Raw genomic sequence first — 16446 nt, forward strand, 5'->3', positions numbered from 1 at the left:
ATTTCCCAAGTGTCTTCCATGTGCCCACTCTATTTTTCACCTAGAAAGTAAGTTAATGGTAAAAACATGGCAAAAGCTGTGTGCTCTATTGCCTTCTTGGGAAGATCTTACTGTACTCAACATGGACAACTGGCAGTCTCTGCAAGTAGGATATGATTTAGGAGTCAGTCTAGTATCTATTGAAGACAATGTTGGTCCTCCCACTGTTATCAAAGAGTTCTTGTTTTGTATTGTCTTATCTTTCAGAAAAATCTGGGTTTGCCTTTTTTAAATTAGCTGACTAGACTTCCCAAATCCTTTTAAAATTAGAAGTTTATGAAAGTAAAAACCAAAAAAGTCCCTCCCCTCAAAGGAAAACAAAGACACCCTGCTTACCAAGAAAGATTTACATCTGACAGTGAACAGGATTTGTTTTCTGGGTTTAGAATGGTTGGATTAACTTCCAGGGCAGCAATTACTCTAATAACTGGTCTAGCCCTGCAAAGAAAACATCCTCTTGAACAGCATTCAACACTGTGTTAGACAATATCCTCCCCAACAAGTTGTGAAATACACACACTTAGACAATATTTAGCAGTACTGCAAGAATTTAAAAAAAAAATAAAATAATGGAGTACATTAAGGAAAAGCAGGAAGCTTTTCTGTGCCCCTTTATTACCACCAGAGTCAGAACATGGAAAATTGTGTGAAGAGGGAGTCCCATCTATTTCTACCACAAACAAGGTGTTTTCTCAAAATGAGCAAGGTTTGATGAGAATATCAGGATTGCAGTGTAACAGCACCCTGTATGTGTCAGAATCTAGAAAACTGTCACTCAGAAAGCTTTAAAGACAGCTTATTTATATTTTTTCTTAACTATAAATTATTGAGACAGATCAATTATAGATAGCCAACTGGAGATTTACTCAGTGAAAACAGCAGTATAACCTTTTTTTACCTCCAGCAGTTTGGAAGGTGGAGTGGTATAATTTCAGCCTTCCCTGATCCTGCTTTCTTTTATAACTCAGGAATGCCTCTGAGCTTTCATTCTGCTTGCACTTACGTAAAAGCGTAGAGGGATACTTACCTATACAGAACAGCTGTGTCAACACCAAAGGCTCCAACAATCAAGTCTAGGAAGAAATATTACACATTACAATTTATTTTTTAAAATATGCTGTTAGACAGAGGTGGGGCTACTATTAAGTTATTCTAAAGTGACATTTAGAGCAAAGGACCTGGATATCCATTTTTGTCCACATCTGTGGCTCCTTTCAGCGAGTACCCAAAACTGGGTGGCATAGTGCGAGCAGCCCACTGCCCTTCAAGAATTTGAGATGGGACTGCATTCAAACCATTTGCTCTTCCATTGTAGATATAGACAAGTCCTCTCTTGTCCTCTCCACCGTATGGTGCAGCAACTGCAATATCTGTAAACCAAAATAACAATCATCAACATCGCCAGACACATACTAGGAGAACGTATGTGTTCTTCCATCAATCAGTAATTGCTGATATTATAGGTACAATGTGTGTCAGTAGGGAGGAAATGCAACCGGCCTTTAAAGTGCTCACCAACAACCAGTTTGGTTTTTTTTAATTGGATGCTGTTTTTTCTAGAAAGTACAAATGTTTACCCAGAACATATATCATAGACTTCTATCGGGGCAGAGGAGGGAAAGGAATAGTTCTGCAAACACTTCTGTACTTCAGTAACTGACTTACAGCCAAATCCTATGTATTTGAGATGCTTTTGAGAATATTAAACACCCAGAATTAATCACTACTGGTGCCAAATCACACAACTAAGTGGGACTATCTGCCCATTTCGTTAACACACTCATGTTCTTCCAAAGGGTGTGACATTTTAATAGTTCTGGAAAATTAAAGTCAGCCTAAACCAAGGTAAATACCAAATTCCAGTCTATCCTGATCACGGCTTGCCAATATGTTTCATGAGAACTTTCAGTTAGTGCAATTACACAATCTCTTAAGCTTAATAAATTTGAGAGTACTCATTATCAAAGACTAATAAACAGTAATAAACAAAATGCTAATTGGACTACCTGTAAGGACAGCTTTAGGAGCATACATATGATCTAAATTCAACATTTCCGCAGTCAATTCAAAGACCACATGTGAAACACTATACTGAGCAGTTATATTATTCCCTCCTCTTTCCTTAAATTAGAGAAAAGTTTCATGAAAAGAACAAGGTCTCAAAAGTTCACCATTTAGTATTTTTGACTCATCTTTACAAACTTTATGAAAAGAGTAGAAATTCCAATCTTGCACCATAGTGTGATTGAAAGCATTTTAATTTACACTCCCAAAATGAAACAGAGCAGGGAAAAAAATAAAAAGGACTAAAAAGCCAGACTAAATAATGGCAAAGTAACTAAAAAGAGGCAGATTTTGCTATGATTTTCTCACCAACATTGTATTTCATATTGAAATATGATGGAATCAAAATATTTTCTGGATAGTCTCATCAAGTGACCAGATTTTTGGCTATCAGCTGTAACCTTTCCAATGTCTTCTGTAAATAGTTGCAATGATACTGTATCTTCAAACTAATTCTGTATACTATTAGCAACTAAAAAGGTCCCTTCCAACCCAAGCTATTCTATGATTTTATTATTTCATTAAAAATAGATTAGAGCTACTTGGGAGTTTGAAATATTAGTGTATTAGAATTTTTGATCTTTCAGAAAAAACTTAGCTTGCAAGCAGAATGGAAAAAACAAGAACAACCCTTTTTTGCAGAACTCAAATTCCTGCCACTCTTTAGGAAACAGTGAAGTATGACTTGCAAAACAAAGTGTTCTCCCTAGGACTCCTGGAAGTCTCCATCACAAAACTATATGATTCTTGTCTGTTTCATTGCTCTCCGTTCCTAAGTGAAAGTAACAAGAAGCACTGGCAACAGGTTTGGGAATCCACAGCTTCAGTTGTATCAGACTCACACTTCTCATCCAAATACTTCCTCAAGACACTCACTCTTGGTACAGTTGGCTGTAGTTGTTATGGGATATTTTCAGACTCTTCCATTTTGAAATTTAAAAAAAAAAAAATAAATAAAATCTATTTTTCCTCAGGAAAATCTCTTCTGTCAGAGCATTTTTAACCAGCTCTCTGAAACAAAACCTTATTTTCAGTCATCACTCTGTTTCTGGAGAGGAAAACTGGCTTTAAGCAATGGAAACAGGAAAATTATATTGAAGATGTCCTAATAAGTCACAGTGCAGAGTCAGATGTTTCAACGTTTCTACCATAATTAGAAAGTAATAAACTGATCAGTGTTAACAGCTAAAATACTCCATGCTGTAGTTTAAATGGTATAGTCTCTGCTCGATGCATACATGTAACTCCTGTTAGCATTCCTGGGAGTAGCATACAAGCATCGAAAGGAGTCTAGACCTCAGTGTCCAACAGTCAGTCATGGTTAGAATGACTAATGTTTGTGTGCAGAATCCGCATTCAGGGTGCTGACTAGATTTCATCTACGAACAGAAAACACTGATCAATAAATGATGTCTTACCATTGAAGCCATCCTGATCTAGATCCCCCAGAGGTGCAATAGAACTGCTGAATCTTGCAAATATCTCAAAACCGTTCAGCTTTGTGATCTGAAACCCTCCAGAGGCTCGTTGAAGGCAAATGGAAACTTGGCCAACCTCTTGAAGTTTCCCATCAGAACCTCGATCCATAAAAAGAGGGGCTCCAACAAACAAATCTGTATAACTGGACCAAAGGATAAGGTTCTTCAGTAACAGCATGAAAACTCGGTTTCATTCTCTTCAGCATCCGTTAGTAGGACTAACTCAGGACTGAAGTCAATATTAAGAGGAAAGTTACCTGTCTTTATAAATTGCAACTGAAAGCAAGTATTTATTGACAAAGTAAGCACAAATATACCAGAATTTAATGCATTTAAAGCATGTGAATACACATGTGTATTTATGTAAACAAATAAAAACCCAAATCTACAATTGTTAAAACAAATGTTGCATGCTAGCAAGAAAGTGTGCTGCGCAGATACATGTTAAACCAGTAGTGAAGACAAAAATCTATATCATAAGAAAGATTTTAATAAAAGCTTCTTTTTTCCTTTCCAGAAAACAAGTTGGGTGGCAGTGGGGAGGAAAGGGCACTTACTTGTCCCCGTTGATATCAGTGGCAGCCACCGAATACCCAAAATAGGCAGCCATCTGGAAAACAAAAATCAAACCAAACTTGTGAGTTGTAGTGATCTAAACACACAAATAAGTTTATACAAAGCTGTATAGAAAAGATGTTAGAGAAATGATAATATAAACCGCAAAATTTTTTCTCCTTTCTCCTTATGTTTTCCTTTTTCTTACTCTGTTAGTAAACTGATTAATTACCTTCCCCATTCCCCCTTTCATGATCCAGTCCTCTTCCCAATTCTCAAAATAGGCAGCAATTCCTACATTTAAATAAGACTGTTTTTCTAAGTAGTACTACAAAACGGGAACTCACAGAACATGTATTTTTAGGATTCCTACACACTTCATAGAATTTTTCTTTGGCAAATAAGCTAATATCATATAGAATATTATATCTTCTAGTATTCTAAATACTGTTTCAACATGTCATCTTTCTATAGGAATAGCATCTTGGTCACTTACACACTGAATAAAGCCACATACCTGCTCTCCAGTGAAGTTGTACATGGAAGACATGTTTTTCCCATTGTAAATAGACACCTGCACATCAAGAAATACACATTACAGCATACCAACAACATTCATCTTTTTTATTTATTGTGAAGTTTAATGTTTCCAATTTCTTACCATGCCCAGAGTCCTGGCTGCTCTTGGGACTCCTGACACAAAGTCTGAAATATAAAGCAAGACACCCAGATAACATTTAGGTCCCAAAGCTCAATGACTTTGCTTGAACAGACTCGCTCATTCCTAGTGCTTTATTCATTTTCCTGTGCACTATATCGTTTGTTCTCTACCATTTAAGACCTGCCCAGCCTATTAACATGACTTTTTTACTGAAGAAAGGGTCTTACCTTCTATGCCATCACCATTGAAGTCTCCAACAGCCACTGAATAACCTGAACAACAGACAAAACTAGTAAATCACTTCAAAACCTTATTAAACCTTACATTTCTCTTTACACTCTTCATAAGTCTCTATGCGCAGTCCTCTCACTTCATCATAAAACACAATGGAATAAATATTGCCTCTAAGTGGCTTAGACTATGAACAGCCACATGAATAGACTGTAATTCATCAGCATCCATGAATTTGAGATCAGAAGATGAAAATTTTAAAGTTATTCTGGAACTGTCTTGGTCTATCCTTCCTTTCTTCTGAACCTCGTTAGACATATATGAAGCTAAATGATGATTTCCCGCTCCTCTAAGGGACTCCCAATTATTTTTCTTCCTAAACATCCAAACATGATTCTTTCACATTTTTATTTTGTTTTGGTAAATTATTTAGAAAAAGCTGCTTTTCTTTAAAAAAAAAAAAGTATGTGACTAACTTCTCACATAAAAATCATACCTTGGCCATTCCCGTATTCGGCCTGAATCACAAAGCACAAAACTTCATGGAAATGTTTTAATTTATTTTACCATCAGGTGCTTTTTGTGTCAAGCCTATGGCAAGATAACTAAGCTTCCGTCATACATAAATTACTGCATTTTCAGGTATGTAGCTCTTAAGTTGTCTGTCAAGTGTTCAATCAATAGTAGTGTGATTTAGACTTAAATATGAATAGCGCAAGGGAGTTTTTCAAGTACAGCTAGGTTTTCTGCCTTTTCAAACTACGCACCCAAGTAGCTGTCATCAAAAGCAGCACTGGCAGGTCTGGTTGCTAACTGGTCATCATACTTTGTACTGTACACTTTGGAGTCATATTTAGCCACAATCTCTGTCACTCGATCAGAAATAAGTTGGCCTAAAGAGAAAGAAAACAGCTTAAAACCACAAATAAAACATGTGCATTCATTCAATAAGCAACAGGACTCATTTAAAGAATGCTTGCTTCTAAAGCAACAACTCTTCCACAATACTGACCAGAAAATAGCCAACAACAGTAGCACTAGAAACTATATAAGTGAAAATGTGGATCCTACTTCAGCAAAGATTTATGCACGTATTTAACCAAAAGCACACAAGAAGTTCTCACTGAAAATAGTAGCCGCTCCTACCTGTAAGCCAGGACTTAATTGGGACTGCTCAGTTAGGCAACAGTAAGCATATGCTTATGGTATTGCAGGACTGAGTCATCATTCCTTGTCTAAATACCATAACATGAGAGCTTAATATGGCAGACAAGAAGCTAATGAAATGAGCCCAGTGTATTACCATGTTCTCTGTTTTCACTTCTCTAGCCACTAGGTGGTGACTTCATTACATTTTTTTGAGTTTTAATTCAATCTTGATTCACTTAATTCACATACCTATTCATACATGTATGAAATACAGGGGAACCTACTCCTCCAGCATCTCAGAATGCAGAATAAAAATTTGGGGTGGAAAATCTAGTTTTTAGAAGTATACTTTTGTCTTCTATTCAGAGCTGAGGTTGGTGTTTGTGGGGGGTTTTTTTATAGTAGTAGAGTAAGGTTGTTTCAGCAGATGAGATGTCGCTTTTGCCAAAAAGCAATAAAATGAATACACAAACATAATCTATATTATACTGTATTTGCAGTTTAGTTTCAAACATTCTGTTTTGTTCAGAATTTAAAACATAGGACTAGAAACAAGACTCCTCTGCTGCTGCATCTACATATAGGCTTGTGTGATACAGAAAATCTTTCATAAGCATTAGTATTTACATTACAAACAGGCAGCACAGTTTGGCAGCTCTGTCCTGATTGTAGCAGCACCATCTTTTGAACAGAGAGCTACAGCTCAACACTGAATGATCCTGCAAACAAATACTGACTAGGTATAGGTAATGTTCTGTGTAAACAGCACAGTTAGAGGTAAAGCGTGCACCATGGCACAAACAGATCAATATAAACAAATGCAATACATCTTTTCCATCAAAGAACGATAGTTCTCGTTGCAGGGTGCATTTCTTATTGAAAAATACATGCTTCATATGTTTGTCAGAAGTTACAAAACATGTAGGTTTTGAAGCAACAAGCAAAATATTCTGAAGGAAATTTATCCTGCTGGTAGAAACAAATTCTACATTCCTGGGAAAATGCCTTTAAAACGATCATAGTGGTTTTTAAAAGACAAAACACATCGATGCAATTATTACTTTTCAGCTTTAATCTGGTTGGAGGAGTGTAGGTACAAATGACTAAGATGATAAAGTGAAAAATGAAAGAGGTCAGCTTCTCTGTGACTTAAATTATATATCTCACCTTGCCAGTAAAAACTTCCAGGTCCTCCAAGTAGCACTCTGTCACCCTTAGAGGGGGGGAAGAAAGAGGGAAAGATAAAAAAAAAAAAGAAAAAGAAAAAAGAAAAAGCACATTAAGCATATCTAAAGAGAAGAGAACACATCCTATGGTTTTGGGAAGTCATCCATGCATTTATATCACTGTAGCTTCACTGACTCCAATACATTTTATTTTTTGAAGGAATAATCAATTAAAAATGCATCCCATAAAATGCTAAGATAACAAACACTATGCCTTCAGTGACTTGCTTCTCTATTTCACCATTTAAAACTATAGGCAGAATTCTGCTTTTATGGTAAGAGACCCTTCTACCCACATAAATCTAAGACAACAGAAATACAATTAGGAGAAAACTTTAAGACTGATACAAGGCAATCATGACATGGTTTTAGGTCAGTACACAAAACTAATTTCATCTTCTGCCCCTGCCACTTCTGTAACTCATCTGTAGAAAAGTTTAATTCAGAAAAGCTGTGATGTAACTCCCCCACTCCATATTCCTTGGTACAACTGCAATCCACAAACCATTTTATGAAACTTTAACCACATTAGCTATCCCAGTGCTGGGCATTTGCTCTGTAAGTATTGAATTGGGCCACAGGCTTTGCTGCATAAGAAAGCCACTTATTCAGGTTTTAATCTTAAAAACTCCCATATTCACCACTCAGAAAAATCTAGGTCAGAGATTTGGAGATACCTTATACCCAGGCTTGCCCACTCAGCTAGGGTTTTGGACTAGAGCCCAATGTTGGTTTCAACTGGGTCTAAAGTCTGCACAGTAAGCCTGAGGGGTGCAAAATAAATCACAGCCCTATACTGTAGGTTTCCTCCTCTGGAGGAAAAACAAGTGTGTCCTCAGGCAAAGAGTGAAGGGATGTGACCCAATCATAAGATGTGAAGAACCAAAAACATTGCCACATCACAAACAGGACTTGCATGGTCTTAACATGTCCAGACCATGCCAAACAATTTAATTGTACAATATGAAAAACTACAGTTAGTTCTCAGATTTATGCAGTTTTATTGTGCTTGGTTTAAAAAAGTAAATGTGAATTTAAAAAAAAAAACAACCAAAAAAACCCCATACACAGAAAAAAACCAAAACTATAAAAGGCAGGTGAACCATAAAAGCACAAGAAACATAAAACAGACAGCAAAAAAAGAAGTCTGCTTCTGCTAGCTGATGAGAAAACCAAAACATAATTCACAAGAACACTGTTTATCAGTTCCCTTTAGCAGTAAGTTATTAATCCTCAGGAATTAACACTAGCTATGCACCAATCCCTTCAAAATAAGTGTCTCAAAAAACCTGACTACAACAGTTTATTTCACTTGAGGACTAGCTGCAGGAGAGGTTTATGGCAATGAGGCTGGGAAAGTGGATTATTTGTTCAGGACATGATTCCTACAAGAGGTGATAACGTGCTGCTGTGAAGATGCAGAGAGAATCAAGTTTATAATACTGGAGAAGTCTGAAGTTATTTTTGTTTATTGGTTGTAGGTCCGTCATCCCCCCTCCCCCCCCCAGAATGGTAGTTTACATTTATTTTTGTAATAGCTGTGCTTGCTTGTGGTCTGTGTCAGGGTTGTTAACTTGCACCTGTCTGCTGACTTGCAGGAACTGAGAATCACATACCTTTGTAAAGTCAATACTAAATCCACCTTGACAAAATCCTTGTCCATCTGCATCAATAGTGGCTACAAAAAAGAATGGATAGAAAAGAGAGAAAAATAAATAAATATTATCAGTACCATATCAGATGATTCTGTAGATACTTTCCAATGCATCTTACTAAGTAACCTTGCACTCTTGAACGTGAACCTTGCAATTTTTTTTTTCTCCTACATCAGTATTTACTCTTCTTCAACAACTCACAACCAAATGCTGTAAGAACTTTAGGGCTGGCCTAACATACATGCAACATTAACATATGTTCTAGCCTAACACAGTCAGAGTAAACAGCAACTCCATATTCTTTTGTATTTAATCTTCAGAAGTTTTGTGGAAAAATATTTGCAATTTTGATTCAGGAAATAAGGTAACTAGAAAATAGGAACTAAGTTTTTTCTTTTGGTATGGAATAAAAATCTGAAAGGTACATAACTAAGTTTTTTCAGGTATTGGCTTAAAAAAAAGCATACCTGGCTGAAAAAATCTCTACATACTGAGACGCATCCCAGCAAGAATTGTTATTGCTGAGTTAATCTTACAATTATACAGCTCCATAGCAGAAGTGTTGAAACCCCCTTAACCGGAAGTGTGTCTACTTAACTAGCATGATTTCATTTAATATATGCTTATTTAACTTATTTTTATGTTGGACTGGACTGGATTTCATTCCTGCTGTTCACCAATGATTTTCAGCAAATCAAAAAAAAAAATCCTAGCTTGAACGTTCAACCTTTTATTTTAAAATATAGAAGTCTAATTTATAAGCATCTGAATAATGTACCAACTCAGCTACATTATATGGATGCAAAGCATTTGGAAAATAGGACTCAAAATGTTCAACAATGAATAGAATTAACACAATGCATCACTATATACGTATGTGTACATGGAAATCAGAACCTACTTGTGCAAAGTCTTGTCTTCTAAAATGAGCTTTCTCGTTAAATTACTTGAATAACAATAAACAAGCTTCAGAAAATTCTAGAGTTGGTTTTTGAAAAAGTGCTTGCTACATAATTTTGCTTGAGTGATTACTATATAAGTGGTCCTTTCAAAAACTGAAGTCCTCAATTCCAATGATACTTGGATCTAAGATTTTCTTCTGGCCTACAGCACAGAAAGCATCCTGAACATTAACTGGAAGAGAATTCAGATGTCTGGATCTAGGTTTTTTTTTTTTTAAATTGCTATGAGGCTATGCATGGAAGGGGGAAATACCTATAAAACATCCCACTTCAAATGTACACAAAATATAACACAAAAGAAGTTCCAAACAGAAAAGCAACGAAGTGCTCTACACTTACTTGACCTGCAGGGTGCATATTCCACAGATTTAGATCCAGCAAGCAGGTAGCAAGTTCCTACAGGCTCCCTCTCTTGTTTTGTTTCAGTCCTCCAGTGGTACAATGGGGCACAGGCCTAAGGAAGAAAACACGGCAGTGAGAAAACAAACTCCTCTTCAAAATGCCGGGGGGTGGGAGTGGGGGGGTATGCAATAATAAAATTGAATCCCAACTTTCTACAGAGTAGCAACCAAATAAAATTTTGGGCAGACGTGCCATGTGTTATTAGAGAAGATTTATATTATCAGTGCTGGGGCAGAAGTACCACCAGTTTTTATTTTTAGAAATAGCTGATTTATCACAAGAATTTCAGAAATAATAATTTCTTAAAGCAACAGTTGTAAAGAGTTCTTCAAGAATTTATAACACAGTCCAACTTCCAGAAAAGTAATTCTACTGCTTTCCTCAAACCCAGACAAAAATGCTACAAGCTTTGTTTATAAAGAGCTGAAAAAGGTTAAGCAATAAATTCTGAAAAATATCAGCCATACTGATAGGTGGGATTTTGCTTAAATTCTGAGTTATCCAGATCTTTTCACATTTCTTCCACTACAGTATCCCAGTACTGAGACATTTCAAGAGCATCAAAAACCTACCAGAATTTTATCATTTTTGGATCTCACAGATGCTCCAAACCACTGATGAGACTTAAATTCCAGTGGATCATCAGGAGCAAAATCTCTGTTTCCTACAAAGAAAATAAAAAAGAAGGATAATTTCACAGGAAACTGTACAGTAAGAACAAAGGAAAAAGCAAAGTCATTGGTTTTGCTGCATACAGAGAAAAGCAGAAAACAGTAACATTGGAGGTTATCACCCTTTCCTGGAAATAGGCCTTAAAGAGGATCTGTTATTATTATTCATTTTTACATCTAGGGCCAAATATAGCTACTTCAACAAACAAAGCACTTGTACAATACTGATTTCTTGTAAGAGCACAAAATTTATAGCATCTTTGACAGCAACACAGTAAATACCTCATACTTGAGATATTTGCCTTTCAAGTCAGATTACAGCATTGCTCAAGAATCAGTGCCAAAGCCAAGTTAGGACTAATGCTTCTAGAAAAAATATTGCCCTGATTAAATTACGTGAGTTTTGCCTTTGGCTAGAATCAGGACATAAAGTCTTCTACTATTCTACCATGTGTTAACATGTCTATTCTGAATGTCACTGCAGTGTACAAAGCATTGCAACTAGCATGCTTACAAGCTACAAATAAACTGAAAGTATATTTAGTAACAAAAATGTTAGAGTTTGCCATACGGAAAAGTAAGTTAAATAAGGGATAATTTGTACTGCTGTCTGTATGTTAACTTGTTGGGTGATGAAGGTTGGCAGAAGCAACTTAATGAGTGGTATTTCTGCAAGTGTGAATGCTAAAAGTCTTTAAATCATTTAATGTTTCTTACGTACTTTCATTGGAACAGCAATGGAAACTTTGCTGGCCTAATGAGAAAATGCATGTAACACTCTGGAAAACATTTCTTCTTTAAAAAGTCACCTAAATTGCTGGTTTACAGTGCCTAAACCTAAAGGAGTCAGTGAGGTCAACAACCATACATCACTCCCACAGACTGCTGGGGGGAATTCCCAAACCCAACCCCACTATGAATCAGAGACCTGTGACCACTTGAATCAGAACTTCCTTGCTTGTCTTACACCTGGTAAAGAATGTTTTGTCTCCAGAGACCATGCTACTTCCATTAGGAAAACGCCATGAAAAGGACAATAAAAGGGATTCTAATCTGCAGTCAGCCAAAACAAGCAAATATCCAGACTGCTTTGCTCTTAGATTAGGATTACGTAGAAATCAATGCTGAGCACATAGCATCACAGAGAACTACTGTGTTTTTTCCCAATTTCATCAAAGGTAATTTAAAAAAAAATCTACTTCCTTCTGTCACCCCATCCTCCACTCTCTTGTTGAGCAAGTGCTAAAGACATGGAGGGCCTGATGATTAGCACATCTGCACAGATTTACGTACACTTGAACATTTATACTGTCACCCTTGCACAGACAGAAACATAGTTTGGAGACCTGCACATCACTCACTTTGACAGTACAGAAAACCAGAAACAGATCAAGATGTTTTCCAAATAGGGAATTGTCTTAAGCACACTTCTAAAACCCCCGTTTTATCATCTGCTTTTCCCTTCCTTGACTTATTAATTAATGGAAATCCACCCAAGGACAGTTTTGCCCAAAGGATGCAGTTGCACAACTAGTTTAGCCTCAGATGAAGCTGCCACCGAAAAAGGTAGCAGTTCCCCTTTGCTCCGGTCCATATGCCCCTGCTGCCACGCCCCTGTCTTGGCACAGCTATCTTTTGGTCACATAGTCACAACATGAACCACTTAAAAATGAACCCTACTAAAAAATATTCAACTGGATCAGGACCCAACCCAGCTGACTGCACGGGGAGGGAAGTAGCACTAACTCACTAGGGAGAAGACAGAAACATATGGCTGGGAACTATATCCTTTTTGGCAGCATCAGGGACTTAAAATTGGTTTATTCTGCTTGTAACCACACCCAAGGGTTACGCAGCCTAGAAAGACAGATTTGGCTTCTGCTATTTGTCCAGCTAGTCTTGAATACTAAGAAATCTCTCAGCTTTACTTGCCAAACAAAGCTTTAAACAATATGAACTTGAAAATAGTTACAGCATGGCAATTTATATCTTTCTCTACTGTTGGATACTTCAGCAATGCTATATATCTATGACTAAAATGAAAGGTAGTATAGCAGTTTTATAGTGTAAAGCAGAATCCTATTGTGCTAGGTATTATAAAAGTGTTTAGGATGTAAACTTCCCATTTAAGTTTAAAACAATAGGCAGCAAGTAGAAGGAATGGTCTTGTTGCAATAGCAGGTAAGCAGCCATTCAGCATTATCAGCAATCTGATTTTATTGCAGGTGTTAAGGAAATTAGTTCCTTCAGGTTTCAGTTGAATGCATCAGCTGAGAGAGCATAAAGCAATAAAAAAACCCAAAACAAACCAAAAAACCCCAGAGTACTGGTTATTGGTGCCATCTACCCATAGTCTATGTTGATTGCACTGGAGAAGAGGGGAACCAGTAGTTTAAACAGCACATGATGCCAAAACAGCCCTCTCTGCCTTTCCCTGTGCATTCTTGAGCTGCAGACGCTGCCCTTGCTCAGGGAAGAATCAATGTCCAGAATGGCAGCTACAAAACCTTTTCTCTCCCTCAGTCTTTATGGAACAAAATAATTTTTCTCTACAATACTGAAAAAGCCCTGGTTCAGCTCAATTTCAGGATAACACTGGAAACATCTCTTCATTTTTATTTTAATAGGTAAACATCTAGGCTTTGAGATATAGTCAGAAGCTGGCATATAAAAAACTAAAATCTCCAAATCAGAAAGCAAATGAACATGACCCCAGGTTTATTATGTTCCAAATGTCATGATTTCAAAAGCCAGCATCATAATTTCTGAAGGCCTAAATAACAAATTCAGAATTCATATGCATAAAAAAGTAAAATGTGCTCCATTAGGCAATTTGGCTAAATTTTATTTCATTATAATGTACTATTGCAAAAGCATTTTACCAACATCTTAGCCAAATTTTCTGTCAGTGCAGATGCACATAACATAAACAACAGCTACCAGGTTAAGATGCCTTACACTGAGTTTATCCTGTATTCAAAGATTCGTTAGGTTCTCTAACACTAAGGGGGGTGGTCTTAGGGAGAGAGGGTTGCTGTTCAGCTTGAAACTGGCTGTAACAGAGGAAAGTGCATTAAGACACAAAAACTAGATCATGTACAAAGTACGTACATTGGAAACATGGACTTCACAAAAAATTGCAGACATTAAATACAGGTTATTTCTGATGTTCTTTATTAAAAATAACCCACCCCCATTCAAAATTCTCCCCAGAAAAACACGTGTAAATAGATTAGTACCTGTTCCTTCAGGTCTAGAAGAGAACCTAATTTTATGAGGAAATCTGGAAAACATCCTGTCATCAAAAATCCCCTCGCTTTAAATGAGAAACCATTTGTGTTTCTGTTCCCAACGGGGGAAAACAAACATAAAGAACACTTAAATGTGACCCCTTACCAAAGCAAATCAGTTAAATAAGGTGATTTATCTATACTGTAAAGTAGATTTGTCATGGTAAGATACAGGACTGACTTCAGCATTTCTGTATGTTTTAATATAAAGACAGACCCTGCATTTACTACTATTTTATCACAGTACAACTTTTCAGTGGTAGTTATAAAAAAAAAACAAACCACCACACAAGAAAAAAACCTAATAGCCTTCCCCTATACCCTTTAAAAACAGTACCTATATTAATATATATGAAGCAAACTGTAATACAGGTAGGATTAACATTTACACATACATGGATTTATAAACCCAGACCAACATTTTGATGTAATATTAGCCTTAACTGCTACAACAGTTCTTACAGCTACTGCTGTTTTTCTTGTATTTCTAAATTAGTTTAAATTGAGAATGTCTCAAGAATAATTTAGAAATGTCTTTAAACCAATGATGTACATTTTAAACAGGCATTCAAACAAATATATGTAGGCAATACAAACTATGTTCTGACTAGATTTATTCAAGAAATCTTTCAGAGTTCTTACACAATGCTGTTTGTGAGACTAAAATGCAGCCACTACAAGGACTTCTACTTGATGGGTTATTAATTCCAGGATGATGTCATTTGACCATAGGGTATTATTTTATATCTATAAAGGCAGCTTATGCTGTGGTTTTTCCTTTGCTCTTTCTCATTGTAGTAGACATCACATGATGATTTTACATAACTCATTAGGGGAAAAGGGCTGACATGCCAAGTCAACAGTGCTTTGTCTCATAAAGTACTTTCCAGGTGGGGTGATGGGGTTGTCAAGCCAGGAACAGAATTGCTTTAAAAATCCATTATATAGATGCATTGTTGCTGCTGGACCAATGGAACATTGTCACTTTACTGCACTACACAGGACTGAAATTTAAAAACGGAAAATAATGTGGAAGATGATGAGTAGAAATTGCAGAAAAAGGGAAAAAAGTCTAAGCCATCTTCCAAATAATAATAAAAGGATCAAAAGTTCTTTCAGTGCTAAATTTGTTCTGGCTATCAGCTTTGGATAGTTGGCACCTTCTTTTTCCAATGTAAATTTTAGCAGTTACAGAAACAATAGTGTTACTACAAAGTGATTGCAGTTGAGCAAGTGGATCGAGTTTTAACTTGTAGACTGCCTGTTTGCACTGTAATGAGCAAACTGAACTAAAAGATTTGCCCCTGATCTTCAGTGCCAGACTTAACTGAGAGAATCATGAGTCAAGAGGCAGCGAACTGATGAAGCCTGGATCAGTGTCATCATACTACGAATAGCTAAGAAGTTGTAAAATGTAAATAGTCTCCCAATTCACAGAATTTCCATTAAAATAAACCTCTTTCTAACTATGCCAATTCAGAGTAAATTACGTTGCCCTTTCTAGGTAAAGGGAAACTTCGGGCAACTAACCAAAGAATGACAATCTTAAAAAAATATACAAGAGAGCTGTTTTAATAGTATGAGAACTTTACATGATGTAAAGCTAGCTATCTTCCGTACAAAATCTTGGCAATTTCAACCTTAGTTAATGAGGCAAGAGCAAGTGAGTACAAGCTTATCTTTACTTGAACATCCTCATGCTGCGAGGCAGCTGATGATTTAGCAACCTTGGTTTAGCCAGAGAGTTTTTGTTAATGACTCAGAGAGGCAGGCTTCCCACTACTCCCCTTCCTTCTTCTGAGGTATGAGTCCTGCTTCTTTCCCTGAGCGGTGCTGGAACAAAAGCATCTGTTCCCTTTGCCTAATATAAGGCAGACACTTTTTTTTTTTTCCAACTTGTCATACAGTTGAGATCCAGCTACACACACACAGAGCCAAGAGTATTCATGCAGGAGTCTACCTAATCACAAAAGCATGAGCATTTTTCCACTGTCAGCTCTAACAACATGTGGAGGAGGTTTTATACATTCTGACGCCCTCTTTTGTGTTCAGAGTAGTACCCA

General features: G+C 36.7%; 1 protein-coding gene across 2 annotated transcripts in view; it reads right to left on the reverse strand.

Moving 5' to 3' along the window:
• ITGAV (integrin subunit alpha V) overlaps positions 1–16446 on the reverse strand; it is a 48909-nt gene that overhangs the window by 20779 nt on the left and 11684 nt on the right. For both annotated transcript variants that reach the window (XM_075093973.1, XM_075093975.1), the window contains exons 3-15: positions 10995–11086; positions 10360–10474; positions 9020–9081; positions 7345–7390; positions 5796–5921; positions 5025–5069; positions 4798–4841; positions 4654–4710; positions 4139–4191; positions 3522–3724; positions 1218–1409; positions 1067–1112; positions 376–477 (exon numbers count right to left, since the gene is read on the reverse strand). In XM_075093973.1, the coding sequence (XP_074950074.1) occupies positions 376–477; positions 1067–1112; positions 1218–1409; positions 3522–3724; positions 4139–4191; positions 4654–4710; positions 4798–4841; positions 5025–5069; positions 5796–5921; positions 7345–7390; positions 9020–9081; positions 10360–10474; positions 10995–11086 (1183 nt within the window). The remainder of the gene's footprint in view (positions 1–375; positions 478–1066; positions 1113–1217; positions 1410–3521; positions 3725–4138; positions 4192–4653; positions 4711–4797; positions 4842–5024; positions 5070–5795; positions 5922–7344; positions 7391–9019; positions 9082–10359; positions 10475–10994; positions 11087–16446) is intronic.

The sequence above is a fragment of the Phalacrocorax aristotelis genome, chromosome 5 (genome assembly GCF_949628215.1).
Source record: "Phalacrocorax aristotelis chromosome 5, bGulAri2.1, whole genome shotgun sequence".
In the NCBI taxonomy this organism is placed as follows: Eukaryota; Metazoa; Chordata; class Aves; order Suliformes; family Phalacrocoracidae; genus Phalacrocorax; species Phalacrocorax aristotelis.